The sequence below is a fragment of the Salvelinus namaycush genome, chromosome 15 (assembly GCF_016432855.1).
Source record: "Salvelinus namaycush isolate Seneca chromosome 15, SaNama_1.0, whole genome shotgun sequence".
Taxonomy (NCBI): domain Eukaryota; kingdom Metazoa; phylum Chordata; class Actinopteri; order Salmoniformes; family Salmonidae; genus Salvelinus; species Salvelinus namaycush.
Window position 1 is genome coordinate 32387602 of NC_052321.1, and position 15248 is coordinate 32402849.

The 15248-nt window shown below is 42.5% G+C and overlaps 1 protein-coding gene across 1 annotated transcript in view; it reads left to right on the plus strand.

Annotated features, from left to right (window-relative positions):
- The first annotated feature begins 351 nt into the window (after nucleotides 1-351).
- LOC120060046 (neuronal PAS domain-containing protein 3) overlaps nucleotides 352-15248 on the plus strand; it is a 199374-nt gene continuing 184477 nt past the window's right edge. The window contains exon 1 of the mRNA XM_039009108.1: nucleotides 352-465. Within this exon, the coding sequence (XP_038865036.1) occupies nucleotides 352-465 (114 nt within the window). The remainder of the gene's footprint in view (nucleotides 466-15248) is intronic.

Below are 15248 nucleotides of genomic sequence, written 5' to 3' on the forward strand. Positions count from 1 at the left end.
GCACTAGCATTATGGCTTCTTAGCCAGGCTAAGTAGTGGCCAAATTCCAGCTGAGATGAAGAGGAACACTGTGTGTGTGTGTGTGTGTGTGTGTGTGTGTGTGTGTGTGTGTGTGTGTGTGTGTGTGTGTGTGTGTGTGTGTGTGTGTGTGTGTGTGTGTGTGTGTGTGTGTGTTGCTTTAAAGTTGTGTATACTATGCGGTAGGTAGCTAGGTTTAGATGGGTTTTTCTATGCTGATGAAGCTAGGCCCCATTCTGCCACCATGATTAGTTTAAACGGCGTCTGAACGTACGGGCCGGACAGCGTGTGTATGTTGTAAGCGGTTTGCAGCACAGGGTGAAATTGAGATAAATGGCTGTGGGTGAGAAGGATGGCCACTTCTTCCCCGAGCAGGGCCGAGCAGGGCGGCAGCGGCCCAGGTTCCCCCAGCACACCTGTCTCTTCTCGTTTACCAAGCTCTCTGAGGTGAGCTAGCAGTCCGCTCCACTTGCCCCTGATCCACGTCTCAGTAACCCCCGTCCCTCGCCCCCACCCCCTTACTCCTTATGTGCTGCTTTACACACAAACACACACTAACACCCCTTGCCCCTAGATAACAGCACACAAGGATTGAGCTATATACCTTGATGAGGTGTGGGAAGATCAGGATGAGTCTCTCACTGTCTGTGTCTCAGTACACATCACCATTAATACACTACTATACAGTTAGGGCTGAGGAGCATCCATGTTGGCCCTTAGCCTAGGAGTAGATGTTGCTGTACATAAGATGGTAGAGATGACGCTGTCTAGTTTATTCTATTGATGGAGCATAAATTAAGCTTTTATAGGTACAGTATACAGTTATCCGGCTACCTCTTCCTCCGTTGTGTCTTAACGCCATGTCTGTCCTAACCCCAGCTCTAGAAACCAACCTTATGTTGTGTAAGAACCAAGTGAAGCTACCGATTAGAGTAGGAGAAAGAGCGAGACAGGCCTGCAGACTGGAGTTTTATATACCGTGTGGCAGGTGGCCTGCTTTGCCTAAGGAATCTCTTTAGGGCATGACAGCTCTGAAAACACATAAATCCTTCCTCCTCCCCTCCCCTCTTCCTCCCCTCTTCCTCTCCCTCTCTCTTATCTCACATTCCCATTGCCATGGGGATTCTTTATGCATGCAGCTGCAAAACTTCCATACTCCAGGTATAAAACTCGAACATAGCAGCTGTTCCTTTACCCCCAAACCAAATATAAAAGGAGACTTGAAAACCAAGTCTGAAATAGCTTTCTAGGTGGGAGAGTAGAAGTGGAATTTTAGCCAGAGCATGTCAGGAACCAAGCTGTGTGTGTCTGTTTGTGTGTGTTTAAGTGGTGCCGTTTAGACACTTGTCTTTTGTCAGGGGGGGATTAGGGTGAGAGGTCATAGGTCAAGGTCAGAACATCCTGATCTGTCAGTCTGCCTGTCTGTCTCATGCCAGGTGGGCTGAGGCTCCAGACAGATACCACAAGTCAGCCAAGGAGCTAGTGAGTGAGGGATGGCCGAAATGAGAGAGTGATAGTGAGATTAAAGGAGAGAAATGAGATTGAGTGTTAACAGGAGTCACTGTGGGTACTGTGGGTGCGGATTATGTTAGGGACCCAAGGAGGCAGTGGCTCTCTTAAAACACTCCAGTCTTGAACATACTCTTCTCAGTAGGAACATGCTTATATCTGAAAATACAAATGCAGAAGGTATTGTCATCAAACTGAATAAGTTATGAATTCATTTAAATGCTTGTATATAATATACAATATGTATTGTATGTATGTTAATATCACTTTATAAAATTGATATAACACACCACTAAACAGCTCTTGTACAGCATATATTTCAAGACCAATGACATAGAATGACCAAACAAAACATCGTTATAGGTTTATGCTATGTAGCTTAGTCACGTCCTTAAAGGCCCGGTGCAGTCAAAAACTAGATTTTTCTGTGTTTTATATATATTTCCACGCTATAAGGTTGGAATAATAATGTGAAATTGTGAAAATTATGATAATGCCCTTTTAGTGTAAGTGCTATTTGAAAAGACTGAAACCTCAGCCTGTTCTGGTGGGATGGAGTTTTGGCTTTACATGGTGACATCACCACGCAACTAGGCAAAGGGCAGTCTCTAAGTTTGGAAGTCTCTTTCTTATTGGTCTATTAAGTTAATAGACCAATAAGAAAGAGACTTCCAAACTTAGAGACTGCCCTTTGCCTAGTAGCTATTTTGGTTTCATTTTGACCTTTTTAATTGAAAACAATCACAGTAAGGTACTTAATTGTTACCCAGAAATGATTTGATATTGAGATAAAAACGTCTGCATTGGACCTTTAAGTGTATGTCTCGGCATGCTCAGGTTGGCCCTCTTGGCAGCCATTGAAGCAGCAGGAGAAGGAGCTATATGACACATTGGCAAGGGTAGTCAGGGAGGCTCAAGGCAGGGTGTTCAACCATGTTTGTATTGATTTGGGATGACTATATTATGTTAGCTGTGTGTGTTGCCTCCCAAGTTCACCTTTCTACCTCCAAGTGTTTGGGATGTGTTTCTCTCCTTCCTCTTCCTCTATATTCCAGAGTGGTGATATGAGCGTGCTCTCCCTGTCTGATGCCTTGTGAACATTGCATGAGCTGGTATATGGTAGCTACTACTGTATTACTTTGTTGCAACTTTCTCCCTTTGATGTTCTTTTTTTTCTTCTTTTCTGACCTACTTTTTCCTCAGATTGTAAAACTATATGGATTCTTTTGCTGTTTTTTAGATGCCTTCCATTCAATTATTTAAACTGCTTTCTTTTCATTTTTTTTTCTCCTTCATCCACCTGTTTCTTTCTTTGTCTGCTGCCTGTCTTTTAATAATGTATTGTATAGATTTCCTGAAGTTGTAGTCTGAGGTACTTCTGAAGAGACCTGGGTTCAAATAGTATCCGTTTTCTTTCAAATCATTTTTTGCTGTTTGCTTGAGTCTGTCTGGAGTGCACAGGTGAGAGGCGTTGCACTTTCTGGGACTATTCTATTGGTTCTATTGCACCATACAAGTCCAATCAAGTATAGTTGAAGTATTCCAAATAAAACTCTCTCTTTCTTACTTGAAATATAACTGCTGTGTCCACCTGTTGTAATGGGGATTATTTTACTGAGATATTTAATACAATCAACTGACTGGTTTATGATGATGGGTTTGATTTTCACCTACTGTAAGTGTACCTACAGTACTCCACTTCAAGATAATTCTGTTGCCTCAGGCCATTTCCACTAAGCTACACTCTGCTCTGCCCCACAGGAGCCTGTTATAGGCACACAAAGTACTGAATATAAACAAGTTTTATATTCAATTACGTCGAGACCAGTGAATAAATGACCTAAATAATTAAACATATTTGTTAGGAAAAATTGTATATATTCAATTTAGGAAGAAAAACATATTTCAATGAAAAAGATACTGGGGGTCTAAATTCCGTCATGCTAGTTAAAAGCCTATCTACTGTAGTATAGCCCTGATGCTATACCATTCCTTTACTTTCTGTGAAGGAGAAGAGGATTAAGGCAGAATTTGTCATTTACAGGTTTTTTTTTGTTGAGAAAATTAAGATCAAAGTCAAATTAAGTTCATACAGGGCCATGTAATGTGTAATTTGTGAGCCCCGGAGCAATAACATTCTTTGAATGTGGCGTTGCGGCCGTCTTTAGATGTGGACTAGCTGTAATTACACAGCTGTTGCCGCGGTAGCGTGATTGACACATGTATTTGGCAGAAACCATGAGCTGCGTTTGGGTAACATTTCAGACATAATTAATTGATTCATATGCCTGTAAGGTTTTTCTAAAATATTAACAAGATAAGATTAAAAAGGCATAGAACCTTGCCTTGATGTTAGGCATCAGAGCTGGGTGTTATTAACTCGCCAATACAGTCATGAGGCTGGAGCTTTTGACCATAGTGGAAAAGTTTCATTTGTTCTTTTTTCAACTTTTTTTCTATAACCTAGGTATTTGTGGTTGAGAAACATACCTGTGTGAGAACTATTCAAAGGCTAGTTTGCTTGATATATGGTGTTCGTCATTCAGAAAAAGAGCAATGTTGGTACACACACACACGCACGCACGCACGCACGCACGCACACGCACGCGCACACACACACACACCTGCACATCTATGTATATACTTACGTAAATAAGGTTTTTTAATACATTTGCAAACATTTCTAAAAACCTGTTTTTGCTTTGTCATTATGGGGTATTGTGTGTAGATTGATGAGGAATTTTTGTTATTTAATCCATTTTAGAATAAGGCTGTAACGTAACAAAATGTAGAAAAGGGAAGGGGTCTGAATACTTTCCGAATGGACTGTATGTGTTTCTGGCAGCTCCTGACAGCTAGTCACCTTGCAGGTCGCTCCTGCTCATTGGTCCATGAATAAACATGTCTGCTAGTCCTGCATGGCACTCTGTGAAACCTGGGCTGACTCTGGGTAATGGCCTCTCCAGCCTCCGAGACCAGCCAGGACCACTTCCTCTATTATGCAGAGCGACACAGCGATATGGGTTGTGTCAGAACCACCCTACTCCCTTACGGCACTCGTCAAAAGCAGTGCACTATATAGGGAATATGGCACCATTAAGGATGCTGCCGGAGAGGCTCTGCTTGCGATTATCCAAAGCAATCTAGGTTTATTAATGCTGCTTTGGTTAGGCATCGAACACATCTAGCGTCTCTACGTTTCTACGTTTTGCTCCGTGTTCTCACTGCTTGGCGTGTTCTCACTGCTTGGCGTGTTCTCACTGCTTGGCGTGTTCTCACTGCTTGGCGTGTTCTCACTGCTTGGCGTGTTCTCACTGCTTGGCGCTGTAAACGCCAAACTTGTTTGAGAACATTCCGCTTTAATAGTCATAGTTGTCAAGCAGTCACTGTTGAAGCACATAGCATGGCTTCCAAGACACTGGGGAGATCCATTTTGACAGCTCTACACTATAGTTGCATGATAATACACTTAGCATATCAAGTAGGACTAGATATAATGTTATATGGTGAAAGAGGTTTTAATATAATCAATATACGGTCTTCTGAGGATGGGCGTTCATATTAAAATATGCAGAGCATTTCTAAGTGCGTCAGGTTTAGAGAGGGGAAGAAGGAAAGTGTCATCCCAACCATGACAGAATGATTTGACGTCTATGAAATGCAGAAGGCAACCAGCTATGTCAAAACATTATTTCCCATGCACTGGTTGTTTGCTTTGCTTTTGGCTTGACTGTTGGACTTGATGTAATTATATGTCAATCTCAGTAACCAAATCACTAGCTACATCAGATCTCGTGCATGGAAAGTGCAGAGGAGGAGGAGGGGCTAGTCAAATCAGAACAGAGGATGTAGCAGTGTTGACACAATTGGCAATGTTGTGTTTTTGCAGGAATTGATGAAGCGTATCAATCTGGTGCATGCTGATGCAATGGATCCTCAAAAGTGTCGTCCTCCCTTCCTCCACATCCACCTTTACAGTACAGTTCCAGTTGATTTGGAACATCAACTTCTTGTTACCCAGTAAGCTTGGTGAGAACAGTTTCCATTCAACCCAGTCAACTCCAGCCTACCGATGTAATAGCTTGTACAGTACAGTAGTGATGGATTTGTACCACAATTACGGTGTAGCACAGAAAGCCACTCAAGGAATGATCCTATGATGGTCAATCATTAGTTCACCTGGCTGTGATGAATGATGTGTTCTACTGTACAGTATTAGAAAGAGATGACCTCCACTTCTTTACTTTCTTTCTTTCATGGCCTTAAAAACAGCTACTGAATGAAAACGAACAGGGGAAAAACCTAGCCTATCTGTGCTGTAGGCTACCTTCCACTTAACTGAGAGGAGAGGAGCTGAAAGGAGGGGATAGGAGAGAAGAGGAAAGGAGATGAGAGAAGAGGAAAAGGAAAGACAAGGAGAGTAGAGAAAAGGTGATGAGAAGAGTGGAGAGGAAAGGTTATAGGAGAGGAGAGGCCTGCATATACTAAAGCAGTATACAGTAATTGAACATTACCTCAGGCTACACTAGCCCAGTAGTATCCAGTATCCAACGCGGTGAAGACATTAGTTACCCCTGACTAGCAGGAAGCCAACAGTCTGTCTGAGCTCCAATTAAAAGTTAGACATCAGCTTGTTACTATGATGATTAAAGTTACAGCAACTTCAGAGCAGTTTCAATTCCAATGCATTATCACTGTAAGGTGAATACATTCAGACCGCTTACAGGACCTGTGCCTTACACGACTTTTCAGTCATGTTCATTATCATTAATAAAGCATTGTAAATGTGATCGAAAGCATTATCCATAGCGATCTCCGTGGCATTGACTTTTATTGGAATTTGGTATTTAACCTTTTACTGCAGTGGGCTAAATCAGGGTCACAGAGTGTTTCATGGTCTTAAACAAATCTACTTTGAAACAAAAGTATCTGGCAGTCCGACGGACTGGGTTTGGAGGATGCCAAGAGAACGCAACCTGCCCCAATGCATAGTGCCAACTGTAAAGTTTGGTGGTGGAGGAATAATGTTCTGATGTTGTTTTTCGTGGTTCGGTCTAGACCTCTTAGTTCCAGTGAAGGGAAATCTTAATGCTACAGCATACAATGACATTCTAGACAATTATGTGCCTCTAACTTTTTGGCAATAGTTTGGGGAAGGCCCTTTCCTGTTTCAGCATGACAATGGTCCATACAGAAATGGTTTGTCGAGATCGGTGTGGAAGACCTTGACTGGCCTGCACAGAGCCCTGACCTCAACCCCATCGAACACCTTTGGGATGAATTGGAACACCGACGGCGAGCCAGGCCTAATCGCCCAACTTCAGTGCCCAACCTCACTAATGCTCTTGTGGCTGAATGGAAGCAAGTCCCTGCAGCGATGTGCCAACATCTAGTGGAAAGCCTTCCCAGAAGAGTGGAGGCTGTTATATCAGCAAAGGAGGGACCAACTTCATGTTAATGCCCATGATTTTGGAGTAAGATGTTCGATAAGCAGGTGTCCACATACCTTTGGTCATGTAGTGTACTAATCAAATCAAAAGTATTTATATAGCCCTTCTTACATCAGCTGATATATCAAAGTGCTGTACAGAAACCCAGCCTAAAACCCCAAACAGCAAGCAATGCAGGTGTAGAAGCACGGTTGCTAAGAAAAACTCCCTATAAAGGCCAAAACCTAGGAAGAAACCTAGAGAGGAACCAGGCTATGAGGGGTGGCCAGAACATTTTACAGAAAATATTATTAATGTAGGAATGTTATCTGAACAATAATAGGTATTTTGAGTTACAAATTCATACAAATTCAGATCGCCATGTTAGTAGCTCTGTTTAGAATAAGAAGGGAGCGAGGCGATTTATCTTGTTATTGATAATGTTGGCTTACTAAGCTTGTATAGTCATAGAATACAGTCATTTGTATATCAATACTATCATCAATCCCCTAGGTATTTGTTAGGAGTGTTTTGTGAAGGGACTGTAATGTATTGTCTGATAGTAAATGTAAAAGTCAGCAGAGTAAGCTTGGTTGAAAGATTCAACTGTGAAAGCGTTTCTTAGATTGCTTCTGCTATCAGCTGAACTCTATCACGGTGGAAGAGCGCCGCCATAGACATGGTGCATTTATAGGCCTTTACTTCCCATGTGTCCACTCACACAATCACTATCGCTCATAGTTCCCCCCCTCCCCTCCGGAGGAGCTCCGGCAATTTCCCCTGTTAAGGTTCCACTTTTTAGATGCTGCCGTTCTCTACGTTGGCCCAGAGCGAGATGAAATGTCTGAGTATGTTTAACTCTTCCGCCATGAACCTTTGAATGATGAAGTTTTATAGATAGTTTTAATGATCAGTCATAAACAGCAGAAGAGTTAGTTATATCCTCCTGACTGCTTTTAACAGTAATTGAAAGCTAAATAGTCTGGTGTTAAGGGATAGGATTTACGACCAAGGCCATGGTACCCTTTGAATATGAGAATTCTCTTTTTTTATTCATCGGAAGTTGTAACACACAAAAGACAACGAAAACACTTTTATTCATCACAACATTTGTAGAGCAAAAATATTGCCATTCACATAGATTCAATTACTAAATGGTATGAAGTGGTATGTTCACATGCTACAGTGTCTGTGGGGGGGATCCATGTGTCTCTATAAAGGCTACCTACTATCTGCATACTATCTCTGTATAAAGATCTCTGTATGTAGCCATTCGGATCTACACCAGTCACCCCTGTCTCTGTCTGTCTCTCAGCCAACCCTGCACAGACATGCCTGCTGCCACTCACTCTAAACCTGTGTCTCTCCCAGCCAGCCTATCAACTCAAGTCCAAGCTATCAGATTAGAATGGTCCATTCCTCAGTCTCCATCCAGTCACTCTCTCTCCATGTATTTACACTCGGCCGGCAGTTAGCAGGGATTGTTTTCAGTTAACCTGTTTCTCCCACACCTAAATATAGCATTCATATTTACCACGGCCGGTTAATTTGACTTCTTAATCATATTTGGACCCTACGGGCTCTAAACATCGAGCAGGCCACCTGTCTTACACATTAGAAGAGTTCCAGGGGACAGATGGGAAGATAAGAATGCTTGTCCTTGGATAAACACGTTCTAGAACTGACGGCCACGGTACCGGGCAGAGACAGTTTCTGACCTGGCAAGCCAATCCATCACTTAGAATACATTATGATTAAGTCCCAAATGTCACCCTATTCCCTATATAGTGCACTATTCCCTATATAGTGCACTATTCCCTATATAGTGCACTATTCCCTATATAGCGTACTCTGGTCAAAAGTAGTGAACGGTGTAGGGAATAGGGTGCCATTTGGGACGTAGGGAGGCCTATGTGATTGACTGTATGCATGACTTCTCTGGGCCATTAGTTGTTTTCAGAAGGTTGTTTTCTGATGATATTAGAAATGTCCTAAGGGCGATTCCACGGTAACAGAGTGATGCTGAGACCAAGATTTTTCACTTTAAAATGTATCCCAAACAAAAACCAATGATTGCAAAGTTAAACAAACCATACAACTGTATACACAAACACATACAACTCTATCTCCACTGTTCTTCAAGTAAATGTGTTTTTGTAAAGTTTTCAGTGGAAATTGATAAAAGCAGTTGTATGGTTTGTTTAAATTTGCAGTCATTGGTTTTTGTTTGGGATACATTTTAAAGTGAAGTCTCAGCGTCACTCTGTTACCGTGGAAATGCCCCTAATTAAGCTGTCACATGTACAGTAGAGCGGTGAAAAATATTATATTTTTAGATCCCATAAAATAAGCAATATCACATTTACAACTTCATTAATAATTCCCATGCACAAGGTTGTCCGATGTTAAAAGCTAGCCTATATCAGACCCGGCTACTTGGTGTTCGCCAAAGCATACGGAACCGTAATGTAAACACTGGCATCAGTTACTACCTCTGAGCTGAATCGTTGGGAGCTAAAGAGTAACTGACAAAAAGCTCCCTTTTTCCACACCTCCCCCTTCCCTTCATTCTTTCTCCTACGCCTCATGATCTGCTGCTTTCTTAATTGTCCGTGATGGTCTTTAAAAAACAATGGCATAATTACTCTCTCCCGTGTCAGATTAGAAGTTCTCGTTAGAGCCTCCTAAAGTAACTTCCTTCAATGAAGCTGAGGAGATAAATGTACTGAACGCCAGGCAGATACTGTACCAGTCTTACAGTCATAGGCTATCATCATCTAATTCACGGGATTCTGTGAATAGACATTTACATACAATATACATGTATATTAACAAACTCCTATACCCATCTCATTGTCCTCATGCACTTTCATGTATTTCACTGTTCTTTAGTATGACTTAAGATGTAGTCTTAGGATTGTAGAACTCCAGCCTTAGAATTGATACATTATAGCATTCTACCCTTAGAATTGATACATTCTAGCATTCTAGCCTTAGAATTGATACATTCTAGCAATCTAGCCTTAGAATTGACACATTCTAGCATTCTAGCCTTAGAATTGATACATTCTAGCATTCTAGCCTTAGAATTGATACATTCTAGCAATCTAGCCTTAGAATTGACACATTCTAGCATTCTAGCCTTAGAATTGATACATTCTAGCAATCTAGCCTTAGAATTGACACATTCTAGCATTCTAGCCTTAGAATTGACACATTCTAGCAATCTAGCCTTAGAATTGATACATTCTAGCATTCTAGCCTTAGAATTGACACGTTCTAGAATGAATGCTAGCCTTAAAATGGATGATCATTTAAGTTCTGTAATGAATGACCTGTATTGGCTGTGGTGTTTGGAATCCTTCCCAGTACTTCCACCATGCCTGTGATTCCTGTCTGTGTGTGTCAAATCCAGTAGTCTTCCTTACTAATACAATACAGTCATGCTTGAAAAACAATAATGGGACTTTTTACAAAGCATATACCGTTCTGTATCTAGCAATATATTTTATGGCTTGCAAAATAGTGATGATACAGTCAATATTATGAATAGGCCCTGGAAGTGTAGCTAGCGTTTGGACAATATGAATTCTGATCAGGAGTTTAGATAACTGACTTTCCATGGTCTTTTATCATTCACCAAGCAGATCTGCTGTTGTCTTCCGCTATGTTTTATGAGCACATTATACAAATTACACTTGCAACAAACACCATAAATTACTTGTATCTCAGGCTCACATACACACTGTAGCTTGGTGATGCACGATAAATAACACAGCAATGAGTGGAAGGATTTCATTGGTATAGGGTAGAGGTGGAATTTCTCTACATAAACTAGCTTGTACAGTCGTTTCTGCTTTCTAAAGTCCCTGTCTGTCTGTTTGTCTATGTTTGTTGTTCTTGGTACCCCTATGATCAGAATAGAGGCATAAAGCAAAATACTGCCAGAGTAATTTCACAAGCATGCGGGACAGACAGCCAGACCTCATCTCTGTGAAGATCTGGCATCAGACAACTTCAGTAGAGCGAGAGAGTTGTCTGGGGTGCATTTGTTAAGATGATAATTGTTTGTTTATCATCATGAATCAGTAGTCTGTATATTGAGGCCTCAGACTTTCAGAGAGAAGCCGATCTGTGATGAGATATCCCACTGGGCACAGGCGTCAGTTCAACGTCTAGTTTTGATTTACAGTTGGTTGAGTTGTCAACTAACGTGAATTCAACGTGAAAGCATCGAAATATTTCACCATGACATTAGATTTAGGTTAAATCAAATCCAATCAGTTTTCCGCGACGATTCAAAGTCATCGCATTTCATTTGGGGTTTGAAATGACGTGGAAACAGCGTTGATTCAACAGGTTTTTGCCCAGTGGGATTTGTCTTGTTGCTGAAGTGCTCCTCTTCTTCCCATGTCTTTCTATATGTTCTTTCTTCTGCCTAATCCTATTGTTTTTCTAAACAATGATTATCATCAGAAGCACCACCACAGTCGAACTCAGAGCTTGTAGCGAATCAAGGCAACCCGACAGAGCCACCACACCACTGCATCATGCATCAATTATTCAAACGCTATTGCTTTGTACAAGCAAGCTCTCTGGTGGAGATAGAGAGGAGAGAGGGATAGAGAGAGAGGTCTCTTCCTCTGCCTCTGCACAGCCAATTACTTCAAAATGTTTAGTTCATTTATTATTGAAGGTGTAAATCTTGTACAGGTTGTCGGCAGCTGACCCTGTGAGGAGTCTATTGTAACCTGCTTTGATCACGCTCCGCTAGGCTCCACTAGGCTGGCACGGAGCTGCCCTTCCAGCTGTGGCATCCAGCATCCATGTGCAGGGAGCCAGAGGAGGGGTAGGGAGGACTGCTGAGTGCTGGGAGGGCTCAGGGTAGCACCAGCCTCTCCACTTTAAGGATCCAAGTGGGTACTTATACTGAACAAAAATGTAAATGCAACATGCAACAATTTCAAAGATGTTAATGAGTTACAGTTCATATAAGTAAATCAGTCAATTGAAATAAATGTATCAGGCCCTAATCTATGGATTTCACATGACTGGGAATACAGATATGCATCTGTTGGTCACAGACACCTTTAAAAAATGGTAGGGGCGGGGATCTGAAAACCAGTTAGTATCTGGTGTGACCACCATTTGCCTCATGCAGCGTGACACATCTCCTTCGCATAGAGTTGATCAGGCTGTTGATTGTGGCCTGTGGAATGTTGTCCCACTCCTCTTCAATGACTGTGCGAAGTTGCAGGATATTGTCCGGGAACTGGAACACGCTGTCATACACGTCGGTCCAGAGCATCCCAAACATGCTCAATGGGTGACATGTCTGGTGAGAATGCAGGCCATGGAAGAACTGGGACATTTCAGCTTCCAGGAATTGTGTACAGATCCTTGCGACATGAGGCCGTGCATTATCATGCTGAAACATGAGGTGATGGCGGCGGATGAATGGCACGACAATGGGCCTCAGGATCTCATCACGGTATCTCTGTGCATTCAAATTGCCTTCGATAAAATGTAATTATGTTCGTTCTCCGTAGCTTGTGCCTGCTCATACCATAACCCCACCGTCACCATGGGGCACTCTGTTCACAACGTTGACATCAGCAAACCGCTCGCCCACATGACGCCATACACACTGTCTGCCATCTGCCCGATACAGTTGAAACCGGGATTAATCCGTGAAGAGCACACTTTTCCAGTGTGCAGTGGCCATTGAAGGTGAGCATTTTCCAACTGCAGTCAGGTCAAGACCCTGGTGAGGACGACAAGAACGCACGCAGATGAGCTTCCCTGAGACGGTTTCTGACAGGTTGTGCAGAAATTCTTCAGTTGTACAAACCCACAGTTTCATCAGCTGTCCGGGTGGCTGGTCTCAGACGATCCCGCAGGTGAAGAAGCCGGATGTGGAGGTCCTGGGCTGGAGACATCTGTGGCATTGTGTTGTGACAAAACTGCACATTTTAGAGTGGCCTTTTATTGTCCCCTGCACAAGGTGCACCTGTGTAATGATCATGCTTTTTAATCAGCTTCTTGATATGCCACACGATTCTTGGCAAAGGAGAAATGCTCACTAACAGGGATGTAAACAAATGTGTGTAGCAAAGTTTAGAGAAATAAGCTTTTTGTGCATATGGAACATTTCTGGGTTCTTTTATTTCAGCTCATGAAACATGGGATCAACACTTTACATGTTGCGTTTATATTTTTGTCCAGTGTAGTTTGTGAGGAAGACTAGCGATGCTGCTCTTGGTTCCCACCCCACCATCCCAACCCTACAGTAGGTCTCAGTTCAGGGTGGCCCTGATATGCTCACCATGCTGCTTGTTGTCAGGGCGATGGCTGCAGAGTGGCGGGGGGGCCTCACATGTGACTCTGGGTTCACCCCTGGCCTGTAGTGTACAGCGTGGAGATGTAATGTAATATCAGCTTGTACAGACTTGGCCTAGAGATACAGGAAGTGTAGCCTTGTAGCCAATGACCTGTACAGCCTTAGTTTAAGATGTTGGAGAAGTAGCCATACAGGAAAGCAGTTTGGACTGTGGAGAGATCCTAAGGCTAATAAAGTTCACAGCCCATGTTGAGGATACTGCAGAGAGAAGGGGACATTGTGATAGTGAGAGGATACTTACTCTATTGTACGTACTGTATTAAAAATATGCTACTGTCATAGCTACAAGGCTACTTCCTTTTTATTCCTCTCTTATATTTAGTCTCCTTAATAAGTAAAGTAGCATCATAAATATTATATTGAACTTCAGAAGCGCGGGGACTCAGTCTGCCATATTAAAGGCTGTCTGAGTTATGGATTACATTTGCCTAAGTAATAACCTGAGTATATGTACTATGTCAAGTATCATTATTAAAAATGCACTCTTTGATTTAGTTTTCTAAAGATATTTACTGTTTGTGAGTGAGTTTACCCCTACTACACCTTTAAATCACAATAATGTTATCAGACCCGATTTTCACCACAAAAAGACCCCCAAAATTCATTAACAGCGATTTAGCGGTTCAATTGAATGCTGCTTTTCCTTTAAATGGGGTTTAGAGAGGCGCAGGGATCTGTCACGGGAGAGATCTCGCTCTCTGTCTCCTCCGTTTTGGTTGGTGGCCAGTGAGGAGAGGAGTAAGCTGTCTCAAGGATACAGGGCCGGGACAGAGAGAGAGGGGGAAGAGAGAAAAGAGAGAGGCTGGCTCAAGTAATTGTGTGGCTCCCAGGTGATGAGGGCTTTTATGCCATTAACAGTGTCTATCCCTGCTCACAGTGTGCCAAGTCTTTAACAAGGGACTGCTGCTAATTTCAGAGCTAATATTGAGCCGTTCCACCTCAGAGGCTTCAGCAGGTGCCTGGCCCAGACACAGACAGACAGGGGCGGATTGAGGAGTGGAGGAGAGGAGAGAAAATTACCATTGAACTATAGATTTTTTTTCTTCTTCTGATTGAAGCGAGCGATTACTGGGACAGATCAGGTTCAGGGGAAGGTAGAGGAGATGATGAGCGCTCGTCAAGGAGCCGTCGCCCCCTTCTGAGCCTCTATCTCTCTCCCTCCCTCTCCCGCGCTCTCTCTCTCTCTCTCTGATTCACTCTCTCTCTCTCTCTCCAACGCATCTCTTATCTGTCTCTTTATAGCTACCTGGCTCCCCTCGCACCGCCTTGGCTGGCTGGCTGGGAGACTCAATAAACCATTTTGGGAAGGGAAGTGGGGGAATCTATGTGGCGGGCTGTTGAGAGCAGCTTTGAAGGGTTTTGATGTGGTTGGTTGGCTGGTGAGATACTGGAGAGTATAGATTGACGTCAGACACAGACAGACAGCAGAATATATGAGGCGTTTTTTATTCATAAACACATGGATTTGTGAGATAGGCAAAATTGTTACAGATAAGTTCCCAAGCTTTATTATGACTTATATCTCCTTATTAGTTATTCATATTCTGAAGCAAAAAGACCTCGTTACAGACACATTACAAATAGAATTGTGTTTTTGTTTTGTATGGGTGTTTGTTTGTTTCCATATAGTATTGACCCCATGAGAAATGCGGAGAGCAGTAGGGGAGAGTGGGTTAAGTTGAGCCAAAGGGTTACGTTGAGCCACCCTTGTTTCTAGGAAACCATAGACAGAATTAATGTGGCCAAATATTTCGGAAGAGGTCATCATTTCATGGAGTCTGTGAATGAAGAAACCACATGGAAAAAGTGGTAAGTTCGGTCCAAAGAAATCAACCAAGTCAAATAAATGTATTGTGTTAGAGTTTTCATGAGGCTTGTATCTAAACCAAAGA